Below are 22,980 nucleotides of genomic sequence, written 5' to 3'. Positions count from 1 at the left end.
CTTTTGCAACCTCCCATTGGTTGTCCTGTGCTCATGTGATCCCAGCCGGCTCATCGCACTAAGTACGCCGCTGGGTCACGCACGCACAGCGCGGCAGGACCTCAAGCGGGCCAGTCAGAGGAAATGCAATGCGGGCCAGAAGTAAAATGTCAGCGCGCTGGGTAAGTGAACATCGGGGGCTTGCACGTGCGGCAAGCTCCCGATCCTAATTTCAGGGCCATTATTGGGCATGCACTGTTGCACTGTTTGCCCATATCATATACATGCATCGTAGGTTTTTGGGAGATTTTTGGCCAGGAAGTAGAGCTGGTCTTATACTTGGGCTGCCCAATATGCGAGAATATACGGTAACTGCTAAATTAACTGATTCAATATATTCTATTTACATTTAGAATTTTACACTTAATGCTGTTTTGTCAAACAGAATCAGAACTGCAAAGCAGATAAAGAATGAATAAGAATAGAAAGAACATTAAGGGCTTCACATTTTGATTCTGCTACATTCCTAACACTGGCAGCATTGTTCCACTGTCAGTGGGGTTTCCAGAGAGCAATAATGAAACCCATTCCCTTCATACTGACACAGCTTCACAGCACAGAATCCAATTACTCTTCATTTTGGAATTTGACTAAAATAATATTTTATTTATGTCCTCTGCTACCTTAATTTCAAGTATTGAATTTTGTGAGACAGACACAGCTTAATACTGTGCTTAAATAACAACAGAAAATGCTGGAAACACTCAGCAGGCCAGGCAACATCCGTGGAGAGAGAAATAGAGTTAACGGCCCAGAAATTCGGGTCGGAGGCTTCCAGCGGGTGCAAGCCTCCGACCTGCACTTACCTTGCGCGCCGGCCATTGTGCTGTGGGCCCCCGTGGAATTGCAATCCTGTGCCTCCTCCAACTGCCGGCGCGCAGTGCTTGCGTATCCCAGGGGCGCAGTTAGTTTGATGCGTCCCCTGGGATTACGTGGGCCATGGGGAGCCAATGGTAGCAGGGAATGCTTCATTCATAAGTTTGACAGGAAGGGCTGTCAAACCTATAAATACGATAAGCCCCAAAACATCACTAAAACCTCAAATAAATTTTAAAAAACATCACATTTTTAAAATAAACTATAAATTACATGAAATAACTATTTTAAACAATAATTGAAATTTTTGAAAAAATTAATTATATTTTCTAACGGGGCTAAAAATAAACTTACCTTTCTTTAAAGTATTTAAAAATAATAAACCTGTGGAAAAATGTTTTAATTTTAATTAATTCACCATTTACCTTGTAAAAAGCAGGCCTTGCGACTGCTTTTTACATGTGTAACTTCTGGAGACTTACCTTCCCGGAGAAACCTGGAAAAAAAATGTAAGTTCGATGCGCACGCGCAGCCTCTCCCGTGCACACGTTCCACCTCTGAACCCCTTCTTTCAGGGGAACGGAAGTGCCGGTTTCCCGCCCATGCGCAGTGCATGCACAAAACCGGCACTTCCATTGGGCTTACGGGTGAGTACCCCGTGCGTACTCACCCGTGGAGACCCGAATTTCTGGGCCAACGTTTCAGGTCGATGACCCTTAGTCAGAACTGGAAATACAGGAGACTTTGGTTTATTCGGAGGTTATATGTCCGGAATACTCGATCTAATGGCAAAAATCAGGAGCCGTTTTTTTAGTTCCCGTTGCTTTTTTTTCCCCAGTCAGTCACTGCAAGGTCTGTAGCTATAGCAACAGCTTCAGCTAGAGACACTTGCAGCTGCAGCCGACTGTTTTGAAGCTGTAACAGGGTTTGTTGATTCACACGGAGCTTTTCAGTTCCGTATCTCTCAACATTAACGCTGGTATGTCCGGCACTTTTGATGGTACGGCACCAGCTCGGTCCTGTCAGTGCCGGATATCAGAAAGTTTCCTGTAGTTGGAGATGTAACAGGTTTTAAGCAGGTACAGAGGCAGGGAAAGGGCAGAGGGGGGGGGGGGTGTGTTGGGGGTGGGAGGGGAGGGGGTGGTGGGGGGAGGGGAGGAAGGAACTAAAGCCACGGTCTGTGCTAGGATTGAACTCAGGAGAGATAAAATGTTGCAAATGGGGACGGCAGAATCATCAACAGCTGCCGCCTGAACAAATGGGGGGGGGGGGGGGGGCGGTTATGATCTGGAATTGTTAAACTCAATGTTGAGCCCAGAAGGCTGTAAAGTGTCTAATCGAAAGATGAGGTGCTGTTCCTTGAGCTTACGTTGAGCTTCATTGGAACAGTGTAAGAGACCAAGGACAGAGAGCTTGGAGTGGGAGTGAAGTGGAGAATTAAAGTGACAAGCGACCGGAAGCTCGGGGTCACCCTTACGGACTGAACGGAGGTGTTCCGCAAAGCGGTCACCCAATCTGCGTTTGGTCTCCCCAATGTAGAGGAGACCGCATCGTGAGCAGTGAATACAGTATACTAGATTGCAAGAAGTACAAGTAAATCGCTGTTTCACCTGGAAGGAGTGTTTGGGGCCCTGGACAGTCACTTCCTCCAAATTAAAGGTGTTGCTATGGACCAGGGAGCAGCAAGGCGAGGAGGAGCCCGGTATAAAAACCGGCGCGAGTACTGAGGCCCGACCAGTTCGGGCCAGGGAGCAGCGAGGCGAAGAGGAGCCCGGTACAAAAACCGGCGCGAGTACCGAGGCCCGACCAGTTCGGACCAGGGAGCAGCGAGGCGAGGAGGAGCCCGGTATAAAAACTGGCGCGAGTACCGAGGCCCGACCAGTTCGGACCAGGGAGCAGCGAGGTGAGGAGGAGCCCGGTATAAAAACCGGCGCGAGTACCCAGGCCCGAACAGTTCGGACCAAGGAGCAGCGAGGCGAGGAGGAGCCCGGTATAAAAACCGGCGTGAGTACCGAGGCCTGACCAGTTCCAGGGAGCAGCGAGGCGAGGAGGAGCCCGGTATAAAAACTGGCGCGAGTACCGAGGCCCGACCAGTTCCAGGGAGCAGCGAGGCGAGGAGGAGCCCGGTATAAAAACTGGCGCGAGTACCGAGGCCCGACCAGTTCCAGGGAGCAGCGAGGCACACCAACTCAGCAGCGGGGAGAGAGGTAAAAAGTAATCAGAGTGTGACGTCACCAGGGAGCAGGTAAATGATTGGTTGGTGAGTATTTCTCTTTTTTAAACTTTAACTCTGTGGTTTATAGTTGCTAAGGTCTTTTCTGGTGTAGCGGGGACTGTTGGTAAACCATACAGGTGCCTTAGAGTTTATCTTTAATTGGTGATAGTGAATTAATTTAAATTAATTAAAGGGGAAGTCATGCCAGGAGAGCCCAGCCCCGTGTTATGCTCCTCTTGCTCTATGTGGGAATTCAGGGACACTGCCGGTGTCCCTGATGACCACGTGTGCCAGAAATGCATCCAGCTGCGGCTACTAGCAGACCGCATTGCGGCATTGGAGCTGCGGATGGATGGGCTTTGGAGCATTCACGATGCTGAGAGGGTCATGGATAACACGTTTAGTGAGGTGGTCACACCGCAGGTAAGGGCTGCACAGGCAGAAGGGAAATGGGTGACCATCAGGCAGAGCAGTAGAGGCAGGCAGGTAGTGCAGGGGACCCCTGTGGTCATCCCCCTCTCAAACAGGTATACCGATTTGGATACTGTTGAGGGGGATGACTTACCAGAGGAAGGCAGCAGCAGCCAACTTCCTGGCACCAGGGTTGCTCCTGCTGCTCAGGAAGGGAGGAAAAAGAATGGGAGAGCAATAGTGGTAGGGGATTCTATCGTAAGGGGAACAGATAGGCGTTTCTGTGGCCATAGACGTGACTCCAGGATGGTTTGTTGCCTCCCTGGTGCCAGGGTCAAGGATGTCACTGAACGGCTGCAGGGCATTCTGAAGGGGGAGGGTGAACAGTCAGAGGTCGTGGTTCACATTGGGACCAATGACATGCGTAGGAAGAGGGATGAGGTCCTGCAGCAAGAATTTAGGGAGCTAGGTAGCAGATTAAAGAGCAGGACCTCAAAGGTTGTAATCTCTGGATTACTCCCAGTGCCACGTGCTAGTGAGTATAGGAATAGGAGGATAGAGCAGATGAATGCGTGGCTAAAGAGTTGGTACAGGAGGGAGGGCTTTAGTTTCCTGGATCACTGGGCCTGCTTCTGGGGAAGGTGGGACTTGTACAAGTCGGACGAGTTGCACCTGAACCAGAGCGGGACAAATATCCTTGCGGGGAGGCTTGCTAGCACTGTTCGGGGGGTTTAAACTAAAATGGCAGGGGGTTGGGAACCTGAGCAGGGAGACAGAGGAAAGGGAAATAGGGATAAAAGCAAAAGATAGGAAGGAGAAAAACAAAAGTGGCAGTCAGAGAAATCAACGGTTTAAATCAAACGTGGCCACAGTAAATAATAATTCGAATAGGTCTAAGAGCGTTAAAAAAACAAGCCTGAAGGCTTTGTGTCTTAACGCGAGGAGCATTTGTAATAAGGTGGACGAATTGGCTGCGCAAATAGAGGTAAATGAATATGATTTGGTTGGGATTACGGAAACGTGGCTCAAGGATGGCCAAGACTGGGAACTCAACATCCAGGGGTATTCGATATTCAGGAAAGATAGGCAAAAAGGAAAGGGAGGTGGGGTAGCATTACTGGTTAAAGAAGGGATTAATACAATTGTAATGAAGGATATGAGCTCTGATGATGTGGAATCTGTATGGGTAGAATTGAGAAATACTAAGGGGAAAAAAACATTAGTGGGAGTGGTATATAGACCTCCCAACAGTAAGGCGGAGGTTGGGGATGGCATGAAAAGGGAAATTAAAGAAGCGTGCAATAAGGGCACAGCAGTCATCATGGGTGACTTTAATCTACATATAGATTGGGCCAACCAAATTAGTAACAATACTGTGGAGGAGGAATTCCTGGAGTGTTTACGGGATGGTTTCCTGGACCAATATGTCGAGGAACCAACCAGAGATCAGGCCATCTTAGACTGGGTATTATGTAACGAAAAAGGATTAATTAGCCATCTTGTTGTACGAGGCCCCTTAGGTCGGAGCGATCATAATATGATCGAATTCTTCATTAAGATGGAGAATGAAGTAGTTGACTCAGAGACTAGGGTCCTCAATTTAAATAAAGGAAACTACGATGGTCTGAGGAGCGAGTTGGGTAGGATTGATTGGGGAAATGCACTCAAAGGGTTGACGGTGGATAGGCAATGGCAAACATTCAAAGACCGAATGGATGAGCTGCAGAATTTGTTCATCCCAGTTTGGCATAAAAATAAAACAAAAAAGGTGACTCAACCGTGGCTAACAAGGGAAATTAGGGATAGCATAAGATCCAAGGAGACGACATATAAATTGGCCAGAAAAAGCAATAATCCTGAGGATTGGGAGCAGTTTAGGATTCAACAAAGGAGGACAAAGGGATTAATTAAGAAAGGGAAAATAGAATATGAGAGTAAGCTAGCAAGGAACATAAAAACTGACTGTAAAAGCTTTTATAGATATGTGAAGAGAAAAAGATTGGTGAAGTCAAGCGTAGGTCCCTTGCAGTCAGAATCAGGGGAATTTATAATGGGAAACAAAGAAATGGCAGACCAACTAAGTTCATACTTTGGTTCTGTCTTCACAAAGGAGGACACAAATAACCTCCCAGAGATGCCGGGGAACATAGGGTCTGATGAAAGGGTGGAACTGAAAGAAATCAGTATTTGTAGGGAAATGGTGTTAGGAAAATTGATGGGACTGAAGGCCGATAAATCCCCAGGGCCTGATAATCTACATCCCAGGGTACTTAAGGAAGTGGCCCTAGAAATAGTAGATGCATTGCTGGTCATCTTCCAGAACTCGATAGACTCTGGAACAGTACCCATGGATTGGAGGGTAGCTAATGTTACCCCACTATTCAAAAAAGGTGGTAGAGAAAAAGCGGGGAATTATAGACCGGTAAGCTTGACATCGGTAGTAGGGAAAATGCTAGAATCTATTATAAAAGATGTAATAGCAGAGCACTTGGTAAGCAGTGACAGGATCGGACAAAGTCAACATGGATTTACAAAAGGTAAATCATGCTTGACTAATCTACTGGAATTTTTTGAGGATGTAACTGGTAAAATAGACAAGGGAGAACCAGTGGATGTGGTGTATTTGGACTTTCAGAAGGCTTTCGATAAGGTCCCGCATAAGAGATTAGCGTGCAAAATTAAGGCACATGGGATTGGGGGCAAGGTATTGACTTGGATAGAGAACTGGTTGGCGGACAGAAAGCAAAGAGTTGGAATAAACGGGTCGTTTTCCGAGTGGCAGGCAGTAACTAGTGGGGTACCGCAAGGATCGGTCCTAGGACCCCAGCTGTTCACAATATATATTAATGATCTGGACGAGGGAATTGGATGTAATATCTCCAAATTTGCAGATGACACAAAGCTGGGTGGGAGGGTAAGCTGTGAGGAGGATGTCGTGAAACTCCAGGATGATTTGGACAGGTTGGGTGATTGGGCAGAAACATGGCAAATGCACTATAATGTGGATAAATGTGAGGTTATCCACTTTGGTGGCAAAAACAGGAAGGCAGATTATTATTTGAATGGCAATAGATTAGGAGAAGGGGAAGTGCAAAGAGACCTGGGGGTCCTTGTGCACCAGTCGCTGAAGTTAAGCATGCAGGTGCAGCAGGCGGTTAAGAAGGCAAATGGTATGTTGGCCTTCGTAGCAAGAGGGTTCGAGTACAGGAACAAGGATGTCTTGCTACAGTTATACAGGGCCTTGGTGAGACTGCAGCTTGAGTATTGTGTGCAGTTTTGGTCACCTCATCTGAGGAAGGATGTTCTTGCCATGGAAGGAGTGCAGCGAAGATTCACCAGGCTGATACCTGGGATGGCAGGAATGACGTATGAGGAGAGATTGTGTCGATTGGGCTTATACTCGCTGGAGTTTAGAAGATTGAGAGGGGATCTCATCGAAACCTATAAAATTCTGTCAGGCCTGGACAGACTAGATGCAGGAAGGATGTTTATGATGGTCGGGGAGTCCAGAACCAGGGGTCATAGTCTAAGGATAAGGGGTAAGCCATTTAGGACTGAAATGAGGAGGAATTTCTTCACCCAGAGAGTGGTGAACCTGTGGAATTCTCTGCCACAGAGGGCGGTGGAGGCCAGTTCATTAAATATATTCAAAAAAGAGTTGGATATATTTCTTAAGGCTAAAGGGATCAAGGGGTATGGGGAGAAGGCAGGGACAGGGTACTGAATTTGGATGATCAGCCATGATCTCATTGAATGGCGGAGCAGGCTTGAGGGGCCGAATGGCCTACTCCTGCTCCTATCTTCTATGTGTCTATGTGTCAAACCCGCATGGGCCCTAGCTATGCCTGCCTTTTCGTGGGATATATGGAACATTGTGGAACTTCAGGTCCCCTCCCTCACCTCTTTTTCTGCTGCCTGACCTGCTGAGTATTTCCAGCATTTTCTGTTGTTATTTCAGATTTCCAGCATCCGCAGTATTTTGCTATTGTATTAATACTGTGCTTGTTCACTGAAAATTCTTCATATAATAGTCACCTTGAGACTTAAACCAATAGGCTTGGAATTGAAAGATTTTGTCATCATTCCTGCAGCCAGGACATACTGCTGATTTTAATTGTAGAAATACATTTAGACCACATTTTAGCAATAAAAGTCCAAATTTGTTTGATCTGTATTATTTCTTTTTGATTTGCTCCTCTGTGGCTTAAAGTGAAGTCTAGTTTTGGGAGGAGTGCCATTTCCTTTGGGAAGGGGTGCAGATATTTTCTTTAACTCTGAGTGTACTATCGACACTTCAGTGCAGTGCTGAGGGAGTGCTGCATTGTTAGATGTGCCACCTTTTGGATAAGACCTTAAGCCAAGGCCGTGTCTGCCTGCGCAGATGGACATAAAAAGATCCTATGACAATGTTTGAAGAGTAGCAGGGGAACTTTCCTCCGACACTGGCCAACATTTACCCCTCAATCAATTGCACTGAACCAGATTATTTGGCCATTTGTCTCACTGCAGTTTATCTGCAAATTGGCTGCCGTGTTTGCCTCCATTACAACAGTGACGACAGTTCAAAAGTACTTCAATGACTGTGAAGCACTTTGGGTCTTCCCGAGACTTGAAAGGTGCTATATAAATGCAAATTCTTTCTTTTTTTCCTAAAGGCAGCATGCAGGCACACCTATCAATCCCAACAACAGCTCACATACCGCTGAGCTCAGCAGAGCTGTCAACTTTAAATTGAATGGAAAACCTGCCTGTTTTAAACATGCTTCTGTGCTAGTGAGTTGGGCGTGTGCTCAACAACAACTTGTATTTATATAGCACCTTTAACGTAGTAAAACGTCCCAAGACGCTGCACAGGAGTGTTTTAAGGCAAAAAATTTGACACTGAGCCACATAAGGAGGAATTAGGACAGGTGACCAAAAGCTTCAAAGAGGTAGGTTTTAAGGGGTGTCTTAAAGGATGAAAGAGAGGTAGTGAGGTGGAGAGGTTTAGGCAGGGAATTCCAGAGCCAGAAGGCATGGCCACCAATGGTTGAGCGATTATAATCAGGGACGCTCAAGAGGGCAGAATTAGAGGAGCACAGATATCTCGGGGGGGTTGTGGGGCTGAAGGAGATGACAGAGATAGGGAGGGGCGAGGCCATGGAGGGATTTGAAAACAAGGATGAGAATTTTGAAATTGAGGCGCTGCTTAACTTGGAGCCAATGTAGGTCAGCGAGCACAGGGGTGATGGATGAAAGGGACTTGGTGCGGGTTAGGACACGGGCAGCCGAGTTTTGGATGACCTCAAGTTTACATAGGGTGGAATGTGGGAGGCCAGCCAGGAGTGCATTGGAATAATCAAGTCTAGAGGTAACAAAGACATGGATGAGGATTTCAGCAGCGGATGAGCTGAGGCAAGGGCGGAGACGGGCGATGTTACGGAGGTGTTAAGGTAACATTAGCTTGCTACAGTACCAATAAAAGAGACGTGACTCATTTAAAAAAAGTGGTAGCAGTCCTGATGAACACAAAGGTTCTTGTGGATAATCAAGAATGTAGTTAAGGGGAGCATAGATATTTGAGGTTCCATTGTATTCTTTTCTAGCACCGCTGACCAGGTCTAGTGAAGCAATACACACATCGGTAAATATTCACATTGTACATAAGGTCTACTTATAAAATGCACCAAATAAAGTGCAAAAAACCACAACATTTTCTGAGGGATGTATGCTTCAGCCTCCCTTCCAGAAAATCTTAGGCTTTTAGTGGCTGCATCCCCCTTCAAAATCATCAATGGCTGAGATCAGTAACTCAGTGGTGTGGCTGACAATAGGCACAAGCCCTTGGCCCTAGTGCTCCATTTTCCCTCACACTGTATTCTCAATGTGTGGTGCCATTACATCGGCTTCACACAAAGCAGCTCTTCATTTCTACCAGGGAGAACTATTGGGCCAGCAATAACCTCAACCAAAGGCCAGCAAAGCTTGAAATCTGCCTGAAAGCAGAATGTATTAGTAACATAGGAACAGGAGTAGGCCATTGAGCCACTCGAACCTGTTCCACCCACCATTCAATGAGATCATGGCTGATCTGCGATCTAACTCCATATTCTCGCCTTTGGCCCATATCCCTTAATACCTTTGGTTAACAAAAATCTATTAATCTCAGATTTAAAATTAACAATTGATCTAGCATCAATTGCCATTTGCGGAAGAGAGTTCCAAACTTCTACCACCCTTTGTGTGTGGAAGTGTTTCCTAATTTCACTCCTGAAAGGTCTGGCTCTAATTTTTAGACTCTGCCCCCTAGTCCTAGAATCCCCAACCAGCAGAAATAGTTTCTCTCTATCTACCCTATCTGTTCCCCTTAACATCTTGAAAACTTTGATCAGATCACCCCTTAACCTTCTAAATTCCAGGGAATACAACCCTAGTTTGTGTAATCTCTCCTCGTAACTTAACCCTTGAAGTCCGGGTATCATTCTGGTAAACCTACGCTGCACTCCCTCCAAGGCCAATATATCCTTCCTAAGGTGTGGTGCCCAGAACTGCTCCCAGTGCTCCAGGTGTGGTCTAACCAGGGTTTTGTACAGCTGCAGCATAACTTCTACCCCCTTGTACTCTAGTCCTCGAGATATAAGGGCCAGCATTCCATTAGCCTTTTTGATTATTTTCTGTACCTGCTCATGACATTTTAATGATCTCTGTACCTGGACCCCCCGAGTCTCTTTGGACCTCCACTGTTTGTAGCTTTTCACCATTTAGAAAGTACCCTGTTCTATCCTTTTTAGGTCTAAAGTGGATGACCTCACATTTGCCTATATTGAAATTCATTTGCCACAATTTTGCCCATTCACTTAATCTATCGATATCTCTTTGTAATTTTATGCTTCCATCTACACTGCCTACAATGCCGCCTATCTTTGTGTCTTTGGCAAATTTGGATATATGGCTTTCTATGCCATCATCTAAGTCATTAATAAATAGTGAATAGTTGAGGCCCCAACACAGATCCCTACGGGACACCACTAGTCACCTCCTGCCAATTAGAGTACCTGCCCATTATCCCTACTCTCTGTCTCCTGCCGCTCAGCCAATTTCCTAACCAGGTCAATAATTTGCCTTCAATTCCATGGGCTTCTACCTTAGTTAATAGTCTTATATGAGAGACTTTATCAAATGCCTTCTGGAAGTCCATATAAAAAACATCCAGAGGCATTCTCCTGTCCACTGCTTTAGCCATCTCCTCAAAAAAATCAATCAGGTTTGTCAGGCATGACCTACCTTTCACAAATCCATGCTGGCTCTCTCTGATCAGCTGAAAAATTTCAAGCTGTTCAGTCACCCTATCCTTAATTATAGACTCTAGTAATTTCCCAACAACAGATGTTAGGCTAACTGGTCTACAATTCCCTGGTTTCCCTTTCTCGCCATTCTTAAATAGCAGAGTGACATGTGCAATTTACCAATCTAAAGGGGTGGTTCCTGAATCAAGAGAACTTTGGAAGATTATAGTTCGGGCATCTGCAATGCGCTCACCCACTTCCTTTAAAACCCTGGGATGGAAACCATCTGGTCCTGGGGATTTGTCACTCTTTAGTTCCATTATTTTCTTCATTACTGTTATTTTACTTATGTTAATTTTATTGAGTCCCTGTCCCTGATTCAATATTAGTTTCCTTGGGATGTCCTGCATGCTATCCTCTTCCTCTACTGCAAATACTGATGCAAAGTAATTATTCAACATGTCCGCCATTTCCTTATTTCCTTGACAATATCACTAATATCAGTCTTTAAGGGGCCAACATTGCTCCTGATCACCCTCTTTTTCCTAATATAATTGTAAAAATTCTCTGTGTTGATTTTGATATTCCTTGCAAGTTTCTTTTCATACTCCCTTTTTGTAGCATACTGTGAAATATTAGTGAAATTTGTAACTGCTTTAGATGGGAGTAAAAATTAATTAGCGATGCTGAAGCAATTAATATAAGTCAATACATAGGAGGCCCAGTTTATGGAGAGAACACAACCAGTTCTAAAGTCCATATAATGCCCCATGCTATTCCTATCACATAGAAATCAAGGGAGATACAATTCACTGTTGCTGACTCTGAAAACCTGAGAGTTTTGAGTAATTTTACTTGCAAAATCTTAGCCAAAATCACATTGTAAGATGGAATCAAAGCTACTTTTGCAGTTACAAAACAGTGCCATCAATCATTCAGATTATTAAAGCAGGTCCTCTTTAGATCACGGTTTCTGTAATTTTAATTATTTTGATTGGCACACTCAGCTGAGATTTTTATAATTATGTGTCAAATCTGTTTGCTGGAACAATTCTTAAATTGGCTATGCTTAATGAAACAACAAAGCCAATTAGTGGCACAGTAATAAATTGTTGGACTGACCTTTAAAGGTTGTGGAAACTTTCTACCAATGACATGAGGAACAATGCCTGAATGCAGCAGACAGGGCAAAACTGGAGGAACTGATAACTCCTATGGTGGCGAATACTGATGTGACAATTACAAAGGACACAGCAGCTAATTTAGGAAACAGCCTGGTAATCATGATGCCAGATTCTTGGAAAGTGACCATAAATTCCAGTGCAGACTAATACTTGAGCTCAAGCCTCTCTTACTCAGAGAATTTCACTGGGTTTGACTCAGGGAGTCCGCTTTCTGCAAAGACTCGTGCGTTGCCTCCACCTGGCAGGAAGGTCAATCATTATGATTGATGGTGTCCGTGGAGACATCCATAGCTCGGACTGTCCAACCCTCATGACTTCATTCCAATTGTTCAGCTATTATCCCGTGTCTCACTAACCTTTTGCCATTAGAGAATAAAGTTCATGAACAACATGTGTGGCAGGATGATAGAGATGAATAACATTGGAGCTCAAGCTATGAACACTACAATAATAATCATTATTTGTGGCAAATACATACCACAGGCTAATTGTTTAAAAGGTCTGAGGAGAAGGACTGACTCATACACCATTGCACTTTGCGTACTAGATTTTTTACCAGTTATATGAGGTATACTCCACAAACAAAGCTGCGAAAATCCTGAGTGCAGTTTATATGCAGGACCTGCTTGTTTTCAGTCCAAGATGGCAATTGTTGAGTTTAACTGGACAAAAAAAAATCTTTTGGCTCACCATAGAAATGGATGACAAATCCCTGTTGGTATCCAAACACATTGCTTGCTGGATCAGATTGGAACTGGATGGTGACATCAGCCATGGTCGTGTACAGCTTGAACTGATGGTGGGTCCCTGAATACTGGCCCAATATCCTTGCTGTCAGGTCATCCCCATCATAAAAAGTGAGAACATCATTCTTTCCCATGTTTAACCTGTAAAAGGCACACAGTTGTCAGTCACATTTGAAGTTAACACTTTCCTCAGCAAGTGGATACTAATTACAGTGTGCTGCTGGGTGTGATCCCAACAAACAAATGGTATTAAAAAAAGAGAAAATGCGGGAAATACTCAGCAGGTCAGGCAGCATCTGTGGAGAGAGAAACAGAGTTAATGTTTCAGGTCGATGACCCTTCGTCAGAACTGGAAAAAGCTGGCGATGGAACAGGTTTTTAAGCAAGTGCAGGGGCAGGGAAGGGGGGAGGGAGGAAAGAACAAAAGGGAAGGTCTGTGATAGGATGGAAGGCAGGAGAGATTAAGAGATAAAAGGGATGATGGGCGAGGCAAAAGGAGATGGTAACGGGACAAGTTAAGAAACAAAAGAAGACTCTAGACATGGCAATGGCAGAATGATCAACAGCTCCCTTGTGAGAGAGAAAAAGAAAAATAGGGGCAGAGGTTATGGTCTGAAATTGCTGAACTCGATGTTGAGTCTATAAAGGCTGTAAAGTGCCTAATCGAAAACAAATGGTATTGTATATTAAGGCAGAATTGAAGGTATGGGTTGAATATCCAAGATGTTACTACTTTTGCATTAAGGGTGTTATAGGTTCACTATACCCTGTCCAGTCAGCAATCAGCTTGGTGCCTTTTCCACCATAAAAGGATGCTGGAGCATTCATTCTAACCACACTGAGGGAGAAGACGCCCAAGCCATGGTTACATCTGTACACATAGTCACTGAACCCAAGAGTAGAGTAATAGCAATACCAATAGCTTTAACTGGGAAACCAATAGATAGAATTGCACGGTGGCTGGGCAGTTTTGTTTTCCACTGCATGCTTCCTTATAGTGCAGGGTTTTAGCAGCATTTTGGCATAAGGTAAAATTGAACACAAAAGCAGACCCTAAAACCTCGATCAAACACAAGCATTTTAGATTACCCCTCCCCGTAAGACAATGTACAGTATTTCATTTATTTTTATCACAGCGGAATTACGGAATTTAAGCTTTATTTGTTTTCTGCAATGATGAAACAGAATGATGAAAGGTTTTTTGTAAATCAATTGTCAGAGCATTTCAGATCAATCGCGAGTGCGCTCCTACACGATTAGAAAACATTGCCAATCGGCTGAGGAGTGGCTGGAATTCAGAGTCTCTGGCAGAACGCACCTCGTTTCCACAGCAACCCTCTGACATGAGCATTAACTGCTCAGAGCCAGTGCTCGAGAACATTTTTTCATATCTCCTTGACAGCACCTGAAATGTTTTAGCCAACAATTTTGTTAAATTGCTCGAAGGGTGCAAGGAATGCCTCAGTCTCAGAGTGTGTGAGATGGTTACGAGAAAGGATTTACAGGAGGTGAATTAAATGGTAGTTTATTTTTGTACAACTATTCTCAGCACGTCAGAAACTCTCTTATTCTTGCCTAAAACCTAAGTCAGAACACCTGATGGGGAATAGTGGGAACCCAGGCCATAATGTTGGGAAGTATAGATGTGAATTCAAAAAGGCCGGCGTTTATTGCTCATCCCTGGTTGCCTTTGAAAAGGTGGTGGTGGGCCTTCTTCTTGAACTGCTGCAGTCCGTGTGGTGAAGGTGCTCCCAGGATTATGATTTAGCGACGATGAAAGAATGGCGATATAGGTCGCCGGTTTGGGAGTTGCTGCTGAAGAAGCCTTGGCAAGTTGCTACAGTGCATCCTGTAGATAGTACACCCTGCAGCCAGTGGTGAGGTGGGTGGATGATTAGGCTAGTGGATGAAGTGCCAAACAAGTTGACTGAGTTGCCGCGGATGGTGTTATGCTTCTGACCTTATGATGGAGGGAAGGTCATTGATGAAGCAGCTGAAGATTGTTCGGCCTAGGACACTGCCCTAAGGAACTCCTGCAATGATATCCTGAGGCTGAGATGATTGACCCCCAACAACCACAACCATCTTCCTTTGTGCCAGGTATGACATCAGCCAGTGGAGAGTTTACCACCCGATTTCCAATGACTGCAGTTTTACTCGGACTCCTTGGTGCCACACTCGTTTGAATGATTCCTTGATGTCAAGAGCAGTCACTCTCACCTCACCTCTGGAATCCAGGTTGCGTCCATGTTTGGACTGAGGCTATAATGAGGTCTGGAGCAGAGTGGTCCTGGCGGAACCCAAAGTGAGCATTGGTGAGAAGTTTATTGGTGAGTAAGTGCCATTCGATAGCACTGTAGAATACCTTCCATCACTTTGCTGATGATTGAGAGTAGACTGATGGGGTGGTAATTGGCTGGGTTGGGTTTGTCCTGCTTTTTGAGGACAGCACATACCTGGACAATTTTCCACATTGTTGGGTAGATGACAGTATTGTAGCTGTACTGGAATAATTTAGCTCGGAGGGGTGGCTAGTTCTGGAGCACAGGTCTTCAGCACTAAAGCCGAGATATTGTCGGGGCCCGTAACCTTTGTCGTATCCAGTGCACTTAGCTGTTTCTTGATGTCACGTGGAGTGAATCAAATTGGCTGTAGACTGACGTCTGTGGTGGTGAAGACCTCAGGAAGCTGGGAAGAATCATCCACTCGGCACTTCTGGCTGAAGATGGTTGCAAACGCTTCAGCCTTGCCTTTTACACTCACGTGCGGGGCTCCTCCATTGTTGAGGATGCGAATGCTCGTAGCGCCTCCTCCTTCCGTTGGTTGCTTTATTGTCCATTGCCTTTCACGACTGGATGTGACAGGATTGCAGAGCTTTGACCTGAGTCGTTGGTGGTGGGATCGCTGAGCTCTGTCTATAGTATGCTGCTTCTACTGTTTAGCATGCATGTAGTCCTGTTTTGGAACTTCACCAAGTTGACACCTCATTTTCAGGTTTGCCTTGTGCTGCTCTTGGCATGCTCTTCTACACTCATTATTGAACCAGGACTGGTCATCTGGTTTGATGGTGATGCAGGAGTAAGGAATATGCTGGTGAGTACCCATATCATAGTACTTATTGTCATGAATCTTATCATACATGAAGAAATGACTCATGAAATAACACTGGGCGGCCAGCTGGTGGCGCCGTCCAAGGAGTATAAATACTCGGGCGTGGGCCCAGCTTCCCCAGGACGTTTTTGTAACCAGGAACTAATGATGTAACTAGAATCTCATGGTTGTGAAACAGTTGATTAAAGCCTTGTTTTATACTCAACCAAGTGCTTAGTGAATTTTCTTACGTCACTTATGTTACTGTTAATCCCCAAAAATCAATCATGATTTATACCTTGATTAACTTCCAGAGATTACAGCCCAATCATTAATCCTCTAGTATAGACATCATTGCACATCAACTGCATAGAGCAGACAGGATGTTGATGTATGGCCGACATCTTTCAGAAACAAAATAGGCCCTGATTTTATTATATAAATAATAATTATTAAAAAAAGTGATTTCAAGGTCGCAATCTGATTTCAAATCCAGATGAGGGTTACAGAGTTTGAGTGACATCATCTAAATATAGGATTGTGTCAATATTTGCACATTTTTCTGTGTGGAAGAATCCCTTGCAAATACTGACACACTCCTGGGGACCCCTTGTCTTACTTCCAAAAGAGTATGTCAGAAAAAAAAACTGCACAAAAGACTTTTTATTAGTATATACAGCAACAAAAATAATGAGCCAGTAAATCAATAAATTTGATTATGGGCAGACAGAAAGCTGATTGGGGACCCCACTTTGAAAATCTATGATGAGAACACTGCCTCATAATGGCTCTCTTGCACTCATTATCCTTTGCACACTATGTTTTCAGTTTGACTCATGTCTGCTTTGCCTTATTCCTACTGGCCCCTGATCATTTTGCAGAATAATGGTGTGGATAGATTTGTGCCTTTCATTTGAGAAAATGAGACACCTTTTGTAAGATATGGCTCAATTTTTAAATGACCTAGGTCGTCGCAAAGTCTCACGACGTGATACATACATCGACATGCCAGCCACGATTTCTCAGCTAGCGTATCTGGGGGCGGTGCTCCATGTTATGTGGCTGTGATTGACTGTCAGAAAGCAACCTGACAAAGACAGTTTCTCTCTCACTGACACTGCTGACTGGTTAGTTGATGTATTGTTGGGAGCGGTCACTCGATGAAAATGGAATACCATGTATCACAGTAATATCCTCTAACTCTGCTCTTTATGGTGTTTGCACTCTGAGTTTTAATTAAAATAAAATGCATTATTTTAATAAAGGAACATAAAAAGTGAAAAATAGGCAAAAATTCCTGGGAAAGTAAACATCAAAGTTAAAGTCTTAAAGCCAATTTATACTTCACTTACAGCTGTACAAATCAGGATAACCCAAACTCAATGCAATCCCCCTGGGTTTATAGTTGGAGTTAAATTACCAGCCTGATACGCACACTCACTGGCACTTTCCAACTGAAATGGCAGGAGATGTAAATCCAACCAAATGTAAATCTGTCGCCTCTCAGCCCTAACCTGTCAATGTGGATAACTCCTCATTGCTTATACGGCACCAGATATTCAAACTTGGCTGCGAAGTCACAATAAATGCTGCAGTTGTATAGTATAAGCAGGCTCTCTAATCGGCTGCCTAACAAAGCTATGAGTGATATTTAAAGGTAGGTGTTTTTAGATTGGCTAGAATATTTTTTCTAGCATTGAGGTGTTGCAGGTCGTGTATAGTGTAGGCACGTATTGACAGAAGCGCTTCCGACTCTGCCTCGACAATGAGCATCAATCCCAACCTCGGAATAGCGCTTATTCAGTGTCAGCTGTGGCTCAGTTGGTAGCACCCTCGCCTTTGAGTCATGAAGGTTGTGGGTTCAAGTCCCACTCTAGGGACTTGAGCACATAAAGCTAGGCTGAGGGAATGCTGCACTGTCGGGGGTGCCGTCTTTCGGATGAGACGTTAAACCGAGGCCCCGTCTGCTTGCTCAGGTGGACGCAAAAGATCCCACGGCCACTATTGCGAAGAAGAGCAGGGGAGTTATCCCTGGTGTCATGGCCAATATTTCTCCATCAAACCAACAAAAATCTTAAACAGATTATCTGGTCATTTCCACATTGCTGTTTGTGGGACCTTGCTGTGCGCAAATTGGCTGCCGCGTTTCCCACATTACAACAGTGACTCCACTTCAAAAGTACTTCATTGGCTGTAAAGTGCATTGAGACGTCTGGTGGTCATGAAAGGCGCTATAGAAATGCAAGTCTTTATTTATTACACCAGCATGAGTTTCACAACTTACGTAATTATTCATGCAGCTTTGGCATTGTGTAGGGAGCGAATCTATTGAGTGCTGTGCAAAATATGGCCATCAGCTCAGCCTTAAAGAGACATGCACACTTAAAGGTAAGTGGCTGCATATGGGGACAAATATTGTTTCTGCTTGTACAAAGCATCAAAATGAGTTTCAAGTATTTATCAGCCTTTGCCAAGACTGGGAGAGGAAGTGCAAGATAAAAACAAAGTAAAAGTGAACTCAATCAGGGCTTTTGCTTAATGCGGCTTGTAGCACCATCGGTGAGGGCTTCCAGGAATCCTAGCACAACTTGGCCATAAAAAACAGCCTGTATGCACACAGTAGTGCAAGACCTACTCAATCTCAAGATTTCTGATGTTTCCACGCCAGTTGTGTACATGCATGTCCAGTACGTAGGATTGCAAAATTTACTCATTAGTGCCAAACTGTGTCAGTTTTGTGCATTAGACTAAAAGAGCTAGTCTTTCCGATTGGGCAGTGCGTTATTCGAACTTACCTGACCATCAGACCACATCTGATTTTGTAGTTACTTAGCATGGACAAGCTCCTGGCCTATATTTGGTCTGGCATTGAGAGCTCACCAGAGGCAGGGCAGAAAATCATGCATTAAGGATTGCTTACAAGGTGGGATTTACCCTGCACTCACTAGGAACTGGGTTGAGATTTTCCAAACTAACTTCATTTAGAGCCAAAAGGGAGGAAATCTTCATACCTTCAGTCTGGGCTTGATTCCAACCCACGCAGATCCAAAAGGCGAGAGGACAGCATGCTAGCTCCACCCTCTCCTCTAGATGATGCTTTAAAAACAACTTTGTTGTGTCTCCTTGTGTTCTTATACTATATATATTACAGACACTTTAGTTCATTTTTAGTTAGTGCTTTTACTAGCTGTATTCTTGCCTTGTTTCTGTGCTGCCGCATGGTGCGGAGTGATACAAGATGTCCGATGCTGCACTGTGCACTGCCCGTGCACAGTGTGCCACATAACGATATAACTACACCATACCAAAGTAGTTCCATACCAAAGTAGTTCCATTTAACGATGTGATACTATAACAATGTAACATCCCTCCTTCTCAAAAAACTAAAACATGAAATTTAACAATTTAAATTAACAAATATGTCTAAACTATTATTATCAACTACAAAAAATCGTGAGTTTTTTTTTATTCGCGATATCGCTCAGGTGGTTGGATGTTGTCCCTCCATCTTGTGGATTTGGTGGTGACCATTCCTCTCTGCGGTGTTTTGGTGTGTTCCGCTCTTGTTGTTGTTGTTGCTGTCGCCTTTGGAGTTGGAGTGTGCATGCTCGTGGTTGTTTGATTTGTAGCGCTTGTTTCTGGTGTTGTACTGCTTGTGGTAGCTGGTGTTGTCAATGTTGCTGATGTTGTCTGCTGCTTATCCAGTTCAGGTGAAGGTCTGACGTGGAGTCTGTTCCATCTGTATTGGTTACCAGGTTCAGTCTCTACGAAGTAGGATCTTGGAGTATCAGCTTTTCCAATGACCTTGGCTGGATTCCAGGTTTTCAACACCGGGTCTTGCACATGCACTGATTGTCCATTCAGCAATTCTGGTAGCATCTTTGCATGTTTGTCGAAATGTTTGCTTCCTACGATTTGTGCTTCTGCCAGCTTTTGTCTGAAGTCCTCCTGGTCCTGGGGAGGATGTATTTTTGCTGGTAGTGTAGTCTTAAACTTCCTCCCATTCAGCAATTCCGCAGGTGATTTCATGTCTGCTTTCAGTGGTGTTGATCTAAGTGATAGGAGGGCAAGGTCTTGGTCTTCCCCCATCTCACTACTTTTGATGAGAGTTCTCTTGACAGTCTGGATCTGTCTTTTGATGAACCCGTGTCCCCTTGGGACTATTTTGAACCCATACTTTTCTGCCAGAGCTCTGAATTCACTCGATGTGAACTGGGTTCCATTGTCACAGATTACCTTTTCCGGGATTCCTTGTTCAGCAAACAGGCTCTTTGCAATCCTGGTGGTAGTTGTGGCTCTCAAGTCTTTCATCCTTCTCACAAAAGGAAACTTGGAATAGTAATCTGCCACTATGAGATACCATTCTTGATTGCACATGAAGAGATCTGCCCCAACAGTGTGCCATGGTCTTGACGGTATTTTACTAGGTATCATCTCCTCTTTCTGTTGTGCATTTCTGGCATACACCACATGCAGAGACCATCTGTTCGATATTTTTGTACATGCCTATCCAGTATACAGCTGATCTGGCTCTCATTTTTCCATTCCCATGTGGCCTTCATATATGAGATGGAGAAGTTGTGTCTGCATCATCTTTGGCACGATGATCCTCGATCCAGCAAGGAGAATACCGTCTTCTACTGCAATATCGTCTTTAATCGTCCAGTATTGACGAATTGTCACCTGTACCTGCTGGATTCTCTCCGGCCACCCCTGTATTACTTGTTGTGTGAGTAGTTGCAACTCCTCATCTTTGCTAGTCTTATCTCTGATTTGACTGAGCTTTGTAGGGGTAACATTCACTTGGTGGTGGATTTTTACTGTTAGGCCCTCCACCTTGTGTTTCTCATATGGTGACAATCAAGACAACGCATCTGCTAGCACCATTTCCTTTCCTGGCTTATATTTAAGCGTGAGGTCATAGCTTTGGATCCTTAGAAGTAGTCTTTGCAGTCTTGCAGGCGCTTTGCACAGATTCTTCTTATAGATCTGTTCTAGTGGACGATGGTCACTCTCTATTGTAAATCGCCTGCCATATAGGTATGTATGGGATTCTCGCATCCGTACACTACTGCTAATAGTTCTCTTTCTATGTTGGCGTATCTCGTCTCGGCTGACGTCAAGGCCTTTGATGCGAAAGCTATCGGCTTTCCTTCCTGCACCAGAGCTGCCCCATGTCCTCTGGTAGAAGCGTTTACTTGCAGAGTGACTGGTTTTCTTCTGTCATAATATGACAGACTTGTTTCTTTGCACAACAGTTCTTTAAGTTGTTTGAAATTCCTTTCGTGTGATTCAGACCACTGGTATTCGGCGTCTTCTTTCAATAGCTCTCTGAGATTTGTTGTATGTTCCAACATGTGTGGGATGAAAGAACTCATGTATTGGACCAAGCCGAGGTAACTCCTCAGCTCTTTCTTGTCTTTGGGTGGTTTCATTTCAGCAATCGCCGCAATCTTCTCTGGATTTGGCTTGACTCCCTCTGGTGTATAAATCATACCGAAGAATTGGCATTCCTTGACTTTAACTATGCACTTATCTGCATTTAACTTGATGCCAGCCTTCCTGGTACTCTCCACGGCCTCATGTAGGTGCATGTCATGGTCTCTTTCATCTGCTCCATAGATCTGAATATCATCAGCTATTCCTATAGCTCCTTCACAGCCTCTGTATGTCTCGTCTATTTTCTGTTGAAAGATATCTTGACTGACCTTTAGCCTGAATGGTAGCCACAGGAATTTGTAATGCCCAAATGGTGTGTTGAATGTTGTCAGTGTTGTTGATTCCTCATCCAACTTCACGTTCCAATATCCATTTCTGGCATTTAGTTTTGAGAAAACCTTGGCTCCTGCCAGTGATGGTGTAATCTCCTCTAGCGTTGGGGTGGGATAGTGGTCCCTCTTTATCGCCTGGTTTAGATCTTTGGGGTCCAAACATATTCTGAGACGTCCGTTTGGCTTTTCTCGTACCACAATTGAGTTTACCCAGTCTGTGGGTTCAGTGACCTTTATGATCACTCCCTTTTCTTCCATCTCCTTTAGCTCTCTTTCAAGCTTTGTCTTCAGCTCGATGGGTACTTTTCGTGGAGCATGGATAACGGGCTTTACCTCTGGATCGATGGTGATGTGGTATTGGAAATCTCCGAAACATCCCACCGTATCATCGAAACATTCCGGATACATGTCTATCAAGTCTTTTTTACTCTTGATTTGTGGGCGGTTCTCCAGTGGGGTGTTGCTGTCTATCTTCAGTGGCGTTTCCGTCAGCTCGTGATGCACTGAGATCAATCTCAACTTCTCGCAGCTGTTTAATCCCAGGATCGCTGGCCCCTCAGTGTCGGTGACATAGGACATGCAGTTGATGTTCTTTCTTTTATGTGTCCCTTTGATAAAGGTTATTCCGAGTTGTTTAATCTCACTCCCCCCATATGCTGTCAGCGTGACATTACTTGCCTTTAAACAACCATTTTTCGGGTAGCCATCTTCTCTCAGGTTTTCAGGAAAGATCTGCTGGTACAGTCTCAATGGAAGAATGTTGCTCTGAGCCCCTGTGTCCAGCTTCAACTTTAAGTTGATGGTTGTGGGCCGACCTTTGACCTTTTTTTGATTTGGATGATGGTGTGCAATTCTCTCCTCGGAGTATTTTCCACTCTGGACATCTCGTGAAGCTGTATCTTTATGGTTTCGATGTTTAGTGCATTGTCGTGATCATCATCATCATCCTGCTCGTCCATGGCATGGATATTGTGTTTCTTTCTCTGGTTCTGCTGTACGCCTTTGTTTTTGATGTATGTTCCTTCTTTCTTCGTTCTACACCTCTTTTCCCAGTGGTTTAGTTTGCCACATGCATTGCAGCTTGTTCCATATGCTGGACATTTCCTCTTGTCTGTGTAATCGTGTGGTCTTCCACAATTTCTGCACGTTTCCCCCGTTGTCGTGTGCATGTCTTTGTCTGTTGTACTTTTCTCTCACTGCATCCACTCTGTTGTCCGTCTCAGAAGCCGTCCGCATGTCAGCCGTTTGAGAAATCAGCGTTTTCATTTGCTGCTTCATGGCTTCATGAGCTCTCGCAGTATCTATAGCCTCTGTTATTCCGAGCTTTTCTTTTCCTATCAGGGCTTTTTGTACCTCTACATGCACTGACCCCCATATTAGCTGGTCCACAAGCCTTTCCTCCATTTCCTTAAATTTACACTTGCTGGCTTCATTTCTCAGCCT

The 22,980-nt window shown here is 44.5% G+C and overlaps 1 protein-coding gene across 3 annotated transcripts in view; it reads right to left on the bottom strand.

Annotated features, from left to right (window-relative positions):
* The window catches only part of sez6b (seizure related 6 homolog b), a 996,456-nt gene that overhangs the window by 102,162 nt on the left and 871,314 nt on the right, over nucleotides 1-22,980 (bottom strand). For all 3 annotated transcript variants that reach the window (XM_085965010.1, XM_085965009.1, XM_085965011.1), the window contains exon 10: nucleotides 12,621-12,817. In XM_085965010.1, the coding sequence (XP_085821136.1) occupies nucleotides 12,621-12,817 (197 nt within the window). The remainder of the gene's footprint in view (nucleotides 1-12,620; nucleotides 12,818-22,980) is intronic.

Source organism: Somniosus microcephalus, chromosome 22 (genome assembly GCF_052327205.1).
Source record: "Somniosus microcephalus isolate GS21.2 chromosome 22, FLI_Smic_1.0, whole genome shotgun sequence".
In the NCBI taxonomy this organism is placed as follows: domain Eukaryota; kingdom Metazoa; phylum Chordata; class Chondrichthyes; order Squaliformes; family Somniosidae; genus Somniosus; species Somniosus microcephalus.
Note: the sequence above shows the minus strand (reverse complement) of the source record. Positions and strands in the feature narration are given on the sequence as shown.